Source organism: Sinocyclocheilus grahami, unplaced genomic scaffold, assembly GCF_001515645.1.
Source record: "Sinocyclocheilus grahami isolate Dianchi unplaced genomic scaffold, SAMN03320097.WGS_v1.1 scaffold222.1, whole genome shotgun sequence".
NCBI lineage: Eukaryota > Metazoa > Chordata > Actinopteri > Cypriniformes > Cyprinidae > Sinocyclocheilus > Sinocyclocheilus grahami.
This window is the reverse complement of record NW_015505401.1, coordinates 1,315,406-1,327,701: the sequence shown is the minus strand read 5'-3', so window position 1 is coordinate 1,327,701 and position 12,296 is coordinate 1,315,406. Positions and strand designations below refer to the sequence as shown.

Genomic DNA, 12,296 nt, shown 5'->3' with positions numbered 1-12,296 from the left:
CAGAAATTATTGTAATATGCTGATTTGCTGCTCGGTAAACATTTATTATTACTATCAGTGTTGAAAATTTTTTTTTCTAGGATTCTTTGATAAATAGAAAGTTCAAAAACAGCATTTATCTGAAAGAGAAATACCATTTAAAAGTTTGTGGTCAGTAAGATTTTTTATTTTTTTTTGGAAAGAATTTGCAAAAAAGGTCAGCAAGGACGCATTAAATTGATCAAAAGTGACAATAAAGACATTTATAATGCTACAAAGTCTTAATATCCTATTATTTTTGCCGTTTAATATTACTGCTGTATTTTGGATCAAATAAATGCAGCCTTGGTGAGCAGAAGAGACTTCCTTAAACATTTTTTTAAATGAATGAATAAATGAATGAATGAATGATCTTATTGATCAAAAATTCTGAACAGTAGTATTTTCACTACCATAGGATGTATATGTATTTGTAATCTTAAATTCTTAAAAATAACTCCTTACCCACACACACACACTAAAACATTTACAAAAAAAGGGACACTAATATTGGCCAAGATCTGATATAGTGTCCTACAGTACATATCCTAATTTCAATATTTTGATCTCCAGCTCATTACAGTACTTTTTTTTTTAGACGTGTGACAATCTTTTGCCTTTCTACAGCTCATTATCTAAAACAAATAGATATTTTGTTTGCTGATATACCAGTGTATCAGCTTATGGTGAGCAGAAGAGACTTCCTTAAACATTTTTTTAAATGAATGAATAAATGAATGAATGAATGAATGATCTTATTGATCAAAACTTCTGAACAGTAGTATTTTCACTACCATAGGATGTATATGTATTTGTAATCTTAAATTCTTAAAAATAACTCCTTACCCACACACACACACTAAAACATTTACAAAAAAAGGGACACTAATATTGGCCAAGATCTGATATAGTGTCCTACAGTGCATATCCTAATTTCAATATTTTGATCTCCAGCTCATTAAAGTACTTTTTTTTTAGACGTGTGACAATCTTTTGCCTTTCTACAGCTCATTATCTAAAACAAATAGATATTTTGTTTGCTGATATACCAGTGTATCAGCTTCATTTTTCAAACGAACTGATGCACACGTATATGACAAATACTGTTTAAAATTACATCTGATGAAGGCTAAAATCATATGGCCTAGAAAAAGCTACTTTATTTCATGGTGTCCTAAACACCACTGCAAGCTACATGCTAAAGATACAGTTCATTGATTAAGCCATCAAACTGAGCATCTCAACTGTTCAGCTGAACACAGCAATGCAAAGGTTCAGGTGGAATGTATAGTGAGCATCATCAGTTTCCCAGGGTGTCCGATGCAAATGGTGACCCTCTCTGAATCACAGGAAGTGTCCTTTTATTTCTGTTGCCAAGGTGACTGCAGGTGCACAGGCCACCTTGAGGAGAGGTTCTGCAACATTACCTTAATAGCTGGAAGCTAAGCATCCACCACATGGCCACAGTAATGTACTGATTCAGTCATTACAGCACAGCTGCTGGCTCTCATACGGACAGAGCACAGGTGTAACAGGGCTTCTGTGCAACTGAAAATGCTCTGTACTAAACCTTTTGCATGTTGTGGGTAGAAGACACAGACAAAGAGAGGTTCACTAGTTGTTAGATTTTTTTTTTTTTTAGGTGTAAAACTGGTCTTATTGGATGTGTATACTCGCATGTCAATTTCATAAATACAGGATTTGGAAATAAAAAAATAAGGTGCACAGGCCACCTTGAGGAGAGGTTCTGCAACATTACCTTAATAGCTGGAAGCTAAGCATCCACCACATGGCCACAGTAATGCACTGATTCAGTCATTACAGCACAGCTGCTGGCTCTCATACGGACAGAGCACAGGTGTAACAGGGCTTCTGTGCAACTGAAAAAGCTCTGTACTAAACCTTTTGCATGTTGTGGGTAGAAGACACAGACAAAGAGAGGTTCACTAGTTGTTAGATTTTTTTTTTTTTTAGGTGTAAAACTGGTCTTATTGGATGTGTATACTCGCATGTCATTTTCATAAATACAGGATTTGGAAATAAAAAAATAAAAAGCTCAAAGATAGAGATATAACTTTCTTACCGTTGAAGTGAGATGCTCCAAAGCTCTCATTTGAAGAACTGGATTACAAACATCAGATGTTTTCTGTGCATCTTCTTTATAGCTATAGAACAAAATAAAACACTGTTTAACACGCTGTAACATCAGTCATCTGATCGTTTTTTTTTTTCTTGGACATGGTACTATGTAAATGGGTCAATAATTTTTTTTTTCTTCTGTCTGGATCAATTATTATTTTTTTTAAATTTGTTTAAAAATATCATATAAACATACAATGACACAAACACACTTTTTTCTATTATGATCTTGTTTTTATTTCTTAATTGCAATTCATTTAGATATTTTTAGGAGAGAAAGTCAATTTTTTTTTTTTTTAAAGGAAATGCTTATCAAGTAGTTTGTCATAGTGTTTCATAATTATTTGTTATTTGAAAAACTTGTGTCAACTAGATTAAAGTCATGTGGTATAACCAACATGCAGAAAAAAAGTGAGAATCCATTATGACCGTGTTAATAATTCTTAAAATATCATATAATTTGACCTTTTTATTAAAAAAAACAAACCAAAACAACGTTAATTCAATAATATTTTTTTTTTAAACATTCTATGAATCTAACAATACTGAAAAATGTATAATGGTTTCCACAAAATGATTAAGCATTATTTTCAGCATTAATAATAATAATAAATGTTTCTTGAGCACTAAATCAGCATATTAGAATGATTCCGGCGTGATTTCATGTGACTCTGAAGCCTGTAGTAATAATTCATAGGAATAAATTACATTTTAAAATATATTCAAAGAGAAGTTATTTTAAACTAATAGTATCACACATTATTCCTCTATTTTTAATAGTAATTTATCATTTAATTAAAAAAAGATTAAGATGTGTACACTTACACTCACAAGATGTAAGGAAAATTTTACTGCATGGTATAAACATTTCTCAAAATCACATGAAACACTAATACAAAACGTTTCTTAGTATGACCATCTGACAACATCACTCTAAGGCAAAAAACTATCTTTTATTGTCACACTGAACTGTTAAAAATACAAACATTAACAACTTTAGACAACGGAGAGTTGTGACTGTGTTGGCTAGAACACTAGCAAAACTCCAAAATAATGTTCCAAAATCACACTACTGTAGCTTAATCAGGCCATACGGAGGCGCAGACAGAGAGGGACCTAAAAGCAGATCTGATCTCGCTAAAGATGGAAATCCTGCCTAGACAAAGCCATTAGGACAGAACCTGACCGACTTTCCCAGCAGATAGGAAATGATCCAGAGGGACACGACCTATAGCACAACTTCCATTTACGTCCACTGACCTCCTGATTACGTACTGTTTACCAAAGTGCTAAACGTCATTGATCTGGGTGAGTGAGGCCAGAGCTGCACGATTCTTTGTGGCTCATAGAAGGTCAACAAGACTCAATATATATATATATATATATAAATTTAAATGTATAATTCTATATTTACATTTATAATTTGACATTCTAATTTTTAATGTCTCATTTTTTACATTTTATTTATTTTAATATTTTTTAAAACATTTATTCTTATAATACATTTTGATATATAAATAGTTTTTAAGTTGCAGATTTTAATAAAATGTTACATTTAATTTAATAACATTTTACGAATTTTAATTTTTTAAAATAAAGAATAGTATTTTATGTGTGAAATTTTACATTTGTCATGTTAATATAATTTTTACACCATATATTTTAAATAAGAAAAAAATGATCTATAATAAATTTGACAGATTTTTAAAAAGTTTTTGTTTATTTTAATAATATAGTTACATTTATAATTTGACATTCTAATTTTTAATGTATCATTTTTTACATTTTATTTATTTTAATATTTTTTTAAAACATTTATTCTTATAATACATTTTGATATATAAATAGTTTTTAAGTTGCAGATTTTAATAAAATGTTACATTTAATTTAATAACATTTTACGAATTTTAATTTTTTTAAATAAAGAATAGTATTTTATGTGTGAAATTTTACATTTGTCATGTTAATATAATTTTTACACCATATATTTTAAATAAGAAAAAAATGATCTATAATAAATTTGACAGATTTTTAAAAAGTTTTTGTTTATTTTAATAATATAGTAATATAGTGAATTAATAAAATGTTGTTCATTATATAATTTACATTTCAAATTTTTAATGTATAATTGTACATTTAATATTTACTTTAATGTTTTTTTCAAATGTATTATAGTACATTTTTGACAAACAGATTGTGTAACAAGTTGTGTAATTCAATACAATTTTTCACGTTTTATTTTTTAAGATTTCATTTTTTATAATTTGTTTACATTTCATATTTATCGTAATGTTATGTAAAATCTTTTACTATAATACATTTTTGACATATAAACAGATTTGTGTATTTAAAAAGATATTTTTTATATTTAAAGATAGCTAGAAATTGTAAAGACATCATAATTACACCCAAAACTTTAGAACTTTTAAACCTCCTTGAGGAGCTATCAATAATCTTTCAAAACTTTTAAAAGATGTTATGAAACGTCAACAAAGCATAACAGCACAAACCAAAGTGCAGAGGCAGTGAGAAAACAGACGGATAGGCTGCATCTTATACTGACATGTCTGAGAAGTGATGAGATATGATTTGACAGACAGTGGAAGGTCAAAAGGAGAGTGCTGTGCAGTGGGGCGACACTCTGAACAGGTTGGGTCTGTCTGAACATCTGAAAGTGAGACAGACAGAGCCTGGAGCAAAATCATTCATCTGTCCTGCACTCTCACAACGACATCTGCTGGTGAAGACTAGCACTGGAGCTGATGTTACTACATTAGAAATCCTCATGCTCATGGAGAAATCCTGAATGATGACTGTACATTACATTATCTACAAGCACTGTCCATATTACAGGTCATTGGTTGTGTAAAACATGGTTTGCAGATTATGCCAAGCCCCATTTGCCTATTGGAATTTGTGTCTTAAAGAGACAGTTCATCCAAACAAAAAAAAGTCATCATTTACTCACCCTAATGTCATTCCAAACCTGTATGGCTTTGTTTCTTCTGCGAAGCACAAAATAAGATATTTTACAGTTGTAAAAATATATTTGATGTTCCACAGAAGAAAGAAAGCCAAAGGCTACTAAATCACTGCCGCTATATTGTCTACACTGGATCCAGTATACAGATGCGCGTTCACTTTCTGACACAGTCCACACGCTTGAGTCTGTCGTCAGTAGGACAAATGGAGTGAAAGAATGTTCACTTTGATGCATTTGGTTTAAACAGCTTGTTCGCGTCTTTGTACAGATATCAGAAGGATCCCAGCGTAAAAATATATTTGATGTTCCACAGAAGAAAGAAAGCCAAAGGCTACTAAAGACTAACAAGTGAATAAATGCAGATGTTGCCTCAAGTCAAAAAAATAAAAAAAATAAACTCATGTTCCTAATTCCTAATCATTTTAACCAATAAAGTGATGGATATTAATTGATGCCTCGAAAGAAAGCCAATAGGATTTTTCCATTGCCTTTTAGATTATTACCGAAAATAAGAAAGTTTGATTCTTACACAGAATTCACGAGTGAACACAACTTTTATTAATTTTGAAGCTTAAAGGGGTCATGACATAAGAAATCAAATTTGCCTTGATCTTTTGGCATATAAGAGGTCTCTCCTTAAAAACAGGTAGTTTTAGACAGAGGGTCAGAATGAGGGTTGAAAATAATAATTTTTCCACATATTTATTTGTGTTTTGCGCAAAAAAACTTTATTAACCATATAAGTAAACATCTACGAACATATACATTTTTTTTTTTAAATGTCATGACCCCTTTAAAAACAATTACCAGAAATAAAAAGCTAAACGCAGGCTAAAAACAAACTACACTTGACTTCAACGTCACCACAATTAAGCTTCTGAAATTTTTAATTCAAAATCTACAGCTTGGAATGACTGAGTTAGAATAGTTTGAAAGAGTGTGAGGAATAGCTGTAGAAGTGAACTAGGGAGTGGATGATTTTTTTCAGTTCAGCATTATGATATTTAATGTCCCAAACAACCTCTTTGATCCCTTTTAGCCACTTGTTAGCAACTGCCCTTTTTAAAGACACATAAAAGCTTTAAAAAAATCATCAATGTGGTATTATTCATGTATATTGTATTGTAGAATAAAATATGAATATATCTTGAGACTTCAGGATGACGAAACTGGAAATGCTAAAATGTGTTGTGTCCGGGTTTTAGGACTTGCAGCACTCTATTCCTAGATTTGTATTAAATCTGAACAGGGGTAGCAAACAGGAACTAGAATTGAAATTCTAATTTGAATTTAGGAAAGTTGAAATTAATTTAATGGCATCCCAGATCATGTCAGAGGATTGTTTGGAGTATTTTGTTTAGTAAATGAGGCACAGTGTCATGGAGGGTTCACAAAGAAACATTTGCTGAAAAATTAAGCGTTATTAGATCTGACTGCAGCTGCATCACAAACCGTAAGTAAATGATTTCATAAAGCTATGTCTGGAAATTACCGTTTTATTTTTGATCATGTTTTCAAAACACTCACATGCAATAGCGAGGGGACATTGATACTTATTTCCTATGCATTGACGTTAGCCAATCATAACAGTGGCTGATTCCCGACAAGCCTTAAAGGACCCGCCCCTTAAAAACAGGTAGTTTTAGACAGAGGGTCAGAATGAGGGTTGAAAATAATAATTTTTCCACATATTTATTTGTGTTTTGCGCAAAAAAACTTTATTAACCATATAAGTAAACATCTACGAACATATAAATTTTTTTTTTTAAATGTCATGACCCCTTTAAAAACAATCACCAGAAATAAAAAGCTAAACGCAGGCTAAAAACAAACTACACTTGACTTCAACGTCACCACAATTAAGCTTCTGAAATTTTTTATTCAAAATCTACAGCTTGGAAAGACTGAGTTAGAATAGTTTGAAAGAGTGTGAGGAATAGCTGTAGAAGTGAACTAGGGAGTGGATGATTTTTTTCAGTTCAGCATTATGATATTTAATGTCCCAAACAACCTCTTTGATCCCTTTTAGCCACTTGTTAGCAACTGCCCTTTTTAAAGACACATAAAAGCTTTAAAAAAAATCATCAATGTGGTATTTTTTCATGTATATTGTATTGTAGAATAAAATATGAATATATCTTGAGACTTCAGGATGACGAAACTGGAAATGCTAAAATGTGTTGTGTCCGGGTTTTAGGACTTGCAGCACTCTATTCCTAGATTTGTATTAAATCTGAACAGGGGTAGCAAACAGGAACTAGAATTGAAATTCTAATTTGAATTTAGGAAAGTTGAAATTAATTCAAAGAAAATCATATAAGTGTCAACTAACAAAAGAAAAAAAAAAACAGTTGAGGTCCACTGGGAGAGGCGCTGATTCAAGAACAGATGTAAAACTTTAGCCTCTTTGTATATGTTTAGCTCTGCTAAGGTAATCAGTAAAGGTTGTTGTCAGGTCTAGGCACGTTTTTTAGCGCTGGATGGTAAATTAAAAGCTATTAAGTTTTACAATCCCATGGGACAAGATACTTAAAGACCTTCGACCTAAGAAAAAACACTATCATTAAGCTTTATGTGTAAACATGTGCTCACCGCTTCTGGGTTCCACCGCGGAGCTGCACGTATGGGACCAGCTGTAGCAGCAGATGTACTGCATTCGTCCAGTTGACCTGATTTCTGAAATCACAGCTCTGGGCCTCACATTCCTCAAAGGTGAACTGGTACAAAGACCTGGAGTCCTCAAATACATTATTCTGCTCCACTGGACACAACAGGGGAACAACAGGGTTAAACATCTGACACAAAGCAGTCTAGACTTTCTTTTCTGCCCAGGCACCTCATAGGGAGCCAGGCCGTTTTGCAGATTCAATATGCATGTTGTGCTTATAATATAATCAATAAATCATCCAAACTCTACAGCATATGCTTGTGCCTCCGATCCAATCATTCACAGTAACAGTATGTCTATGCACCTGAAAGCAGAATGCCCAAGTCCAGGAGAATGTTCCAGATTTTGGAAGCGATCATCCTGTTCTGGATAAATTCACAACGATCCATCAGCCATTCCACAAGCTCCAGACCAATATATGTCCTCCTGAGAATATGCCAGATGAGAACAGGAAAACATTTTACTAAACAAAATAAAACCATTATAATAATGCTTTCAATAAATAAATAAATAAACACTGTCTAATATTTATTATGTACATTTTGAAATATGTAGATTCATAAAAGGTCTGTTAATGTGACTTTGTAAATAAACTTGTAAATTCCAATCAGTTTCTCAGTCTTAAAGGGGTCATATGATGCGATTTCAAGTTTTCCTTTTTCTTTGGAGTGTTACAAGCTGATTGTGCACAGATCAAACAGAGCTACATCACTCACTGGCAAACCCAAACACAACAGCAGAGTAAAGTGCAATGCTATTTGGCTCTAAAGAGAGAGTACAGTATGGCAATTATATTATAAATAAATATATTTAATATATAAACAGCATATTTTTCTGAAATGTATACATGCATGTGTGTGTATTTATATATACATATACAAAGAACACATACATAAATTATGTAAACAAAAACTTTTATTTTAGATGTGATTCATCGCGATTAATCGTTTGACAGCACTAGTTATAAAATACCATCATTTTAGGTAAAATTCACTTTAAAGATCTACATTTCTTAATTTAATTCATGGTGATAACATGAAAAATGTGCCATCATTTTCTGAACGATTTTTATTAAACAAATGTAGTTTAAGCATTTATGGTCCTGAAATACCCCAACAGCGTACAAGGGTTAAACTTTATAGCTATAGTTATCAGCCTTTGGCGTGAATGGCTATATTCTATAACTAGAAATCATACATTATTGCAGTGAAGCCTACCTGATGATTCTTGCCAGTTTAACGTGTGCTTTCCAGTTATCCTGGCCATTGGATAAGAAAGCATTCCTCAGTGCTTGGCCAGCACAAGGTACATTATTAACGCAAGCCTTCACAACACATAGAGAACATTCTTAAGTCATGATAAAGCAGAAAGATCTTGAGAATAAAATGATAACGTTGTCAGGACAGAAACAGGAAACAGAGGGTCAGAATTAAACCAGAACAAAGTATTAAACACTATTTACTCAAAATATAGAGAACATAAACTGTGTAAATTCTCTTAATGTTTTTACCAGGATGAGTGTTTAATAATCTCAGTCTCCCAGTTGGTTAGGAAGCTGTATCATAACAATTATATAACCTAAAACAAGTGTTGACACTAACTCCATTCTATCAATCAAATGAATTACACTTTTACACCATGAAACAACCAGATTCTCAAGTCACTGAAGGGCTGAGAGCAATGACGGGAGGTAAATGCCTGATATACCTTGTGTCTAGTCTGTCCAGCATTTGAACAGCAGATGGACTGCTTCTGAGATATAATCTAACAGAGAGAGAAAGAGGTTAAACATCTAAAAAACAATACAGCTCTTTGTCCTGAAACAATACACTTTGTCTGCTGTTTCTTATCTTAAAACAGCAGCGATGACGATTGCATGAAACATTCATTCATATCAACATCATGTCTAGGTTTTCCAATTCAACCACTTGAATTCACAAAATGTCAGTTTGTTGAAAGATCAGATTGGTTGAAACATCCAGTGATAAGACCTGCGAGAACGTACAGATTACACAACAAACGACCACATGAACAATAAAAGCCATGTTATGTTATCAAAACACATGCAACAGAATTGTGAAATATACAGGTAGCTGACAGAATTGTGTCTCCAAAGAAACCACAGTAAAAAAAAAAAAAAAGCAAAGCAGCCTGTAGTGAAAGCTCATTGTTGTACTTCAGCTAATTGACTCATGTGGGTTGTTGGGGAAACACGGTGAAGTCATTTTTGTTGTCAGTGTAAACAGCAGCTCTAACCCCCATGTCTAGAATTTGTTGAAACAACAGGGGCCATTTATTAATACTATTACATAATGAAGAGATCAGCAACACGTGATGACCTGAAAGCTGCTTTAATTATTATTGTGTCAAACATTAGAATTATTTTGAGACCTTTTCTATTTGTACAAACAGATGTCAAAGATGTCAAATTCGACTTTACTTTAGAAAAAGTATATTGCTCTGTGAAAAGAAAGCGTTTGCAAGTTCAAAACATGCAAAATGCAATACTGAAATTATATTATGCGTTACTTATTAATATTCAGGTAGCTGAAATTACATGTACTTCTAAAACATAAATATAATTAACTAAAACTACTAATATATATATATATATATATATATATATATATATATATATTACCATATAATATATGAGTGTGTACTGTGTATATTTATTATGTATATAAAAATACAAACACATGAATGTATATATTTGGGAAAATATGCTGTTTATATATTAAATATATTTATATATAATACAAAATATAATAATATAAATATATACATTTATATACATGTAAATATTTTCAAAATACATACTGTATGCGTGTGTATTTATATAATAAATAAACACAGTACATGTAAACAAAAAACTTTTATTTTGGATGTGATTAATCACGATTAATCGCTTGACAGCACTTATATATATATATATATATATTCCAAATGTTTTATAATTATTAATACAATCAGTTTTATGACCCTATTTTAATTTATCCACAAATCAAAACAGAATGTGTGTGTGTATAGTGTACGTGTGTGTGTATATATATATATAAATTCATCCAGGAATCCTGGAAAACAAATATGGTTTCCACAAAATATTAAGCAAAACAACTGTTTTCAGGATTGATAATAATATGACATATTTAATGACCACCAAATCAGCATTTTAGAATGATTTATGAAGGCTCATGTAACTCTGCAGACTGGGTAATGGCTGCTTTGCCATCACAGGAATAAATTACATTTTAAAATATTCATTCTAAAACAGAAAACAGTTATTTTAAGTTGCAATAATATTTTACTTTTGAACTGGGCTACTGAATATCAATATTACCATCGAACTGTATTCATGATCAAATAAATGCAGCCTTGGTGAGCATAAAAGACATATTTCAAACAAAAAAATTACAGCAATCTTACAGACCCTCCATATAACCAATTTACCAACTAACTGTATTTATATAATTGTTTAAGTCGTCTCATTGTTATGAGGCTGCATATAAAATATCTGAACTATCTTCTTGCATTGACATTGTCTCTTTGTGTTGAAGAAACATTCACTTCATTCAAGGTTTAAAATCCCACCCAACTGGTTTCCCTTTAACCAATCTCATATTACAGCCTGTCCAATGATATGAATTAGTTCAGCTGTTCTCAAAGTCAGTGTTGGGAGTCATTTCCCAAACTAACTTTAAACAAATACTACACTTAAACGTTCCACAACGCAAGCACAAGTGCAAGTCAGTTTTAAAACACTTACAACTTCCAGGTTCTTCTTAAACTGAGAGCCATTCTTCAGTAAGAGAGGAGGATCAGTTCTGCTCCTGTGATCTTCAAGGACTTTACTTATGAGACCCTTAAACGAAACAGTCGGACTCTCGTCCACCATCTCCAAGTCCAGGACCAGTTCAGCACAGGTTGGAAATGAAAAGCTCAGATTCCCACATAGAAATCAGTGACTGGTGTTGACCAACAGGTGTGCACATGAAATCGATAGTCGTCTATAACCAGAAAAAGTACAGGGCTCGTTTACACACAGCAGACATCGTGACAATGGCAGACACGTGAGTAAACATAGGTGTGGGGTTGAAAAAGGTAACATGTCACGTGACCTGAGTGGGCTGTACCTATGAGATCCCTGATAACTTTGTTGCCAGTGTTAACCTGAATTAAATGATAACTAAAACTACTAATATATATATATATATATATATATATATATATATATATTACCATATAATATATGAGTGTGTACTGTGTATATTTATTATGTATATAAAAATACAAACACATGAATGTATATATTTGGGAAAATATGCTGTTTATATATTAAATATATTTATATATAATACAAAATATAATAATATAAATATATACATTTATATACATGTAAATATTTTCAAAATACATACTGTATGCGTGTGTATTTATATAATAAATAAACACAGTACATGTAAACAAAAAACTTTTATTATGGATGTG

General features: G+C 31.8%; 1 protein-coding gene across 1 annotated transcript in view; it reads right to left on the bottom strand.

Annotated features, from left to right (window-relative positions):
* LOC107596719 (rap guanine nucleotide exchange factor 5-like) overlaps positions 1-11,760 on the bottom strand; it is a gene marked incomplete at its 5' end in the record, with an annotated part of 69,361 nt that extends 57,601 nt beyond the window's left edge. The window contains 6 exons of the mRNA XM_016287517.1: positions 2,102-2,183; positions 7,733-7,901; positions 8,113-8,234; positions 9,026-9,132; positions 9,516-9,572; positions 11,575-11,760. Of these exons, the coding sequence (XP_016143003.1) occupies positions 2,102-2,183; positions 7,733-7,901; positions 8,113-8,234; positions 9,026-9,132; positions 9,516-9,572; positions 11,575-11,760 (723 nt within the window). The remainder of the gene's footprint in view (positions 1-2,101; positions 2,184-7,732; positions 7,902-8,112; positions 8,235-9,025; positions 9,133-9,515; positions 9,573-11,574) is intronic.
* Positions 11,761-12,296: the final 536 nt, after the last annotated feature.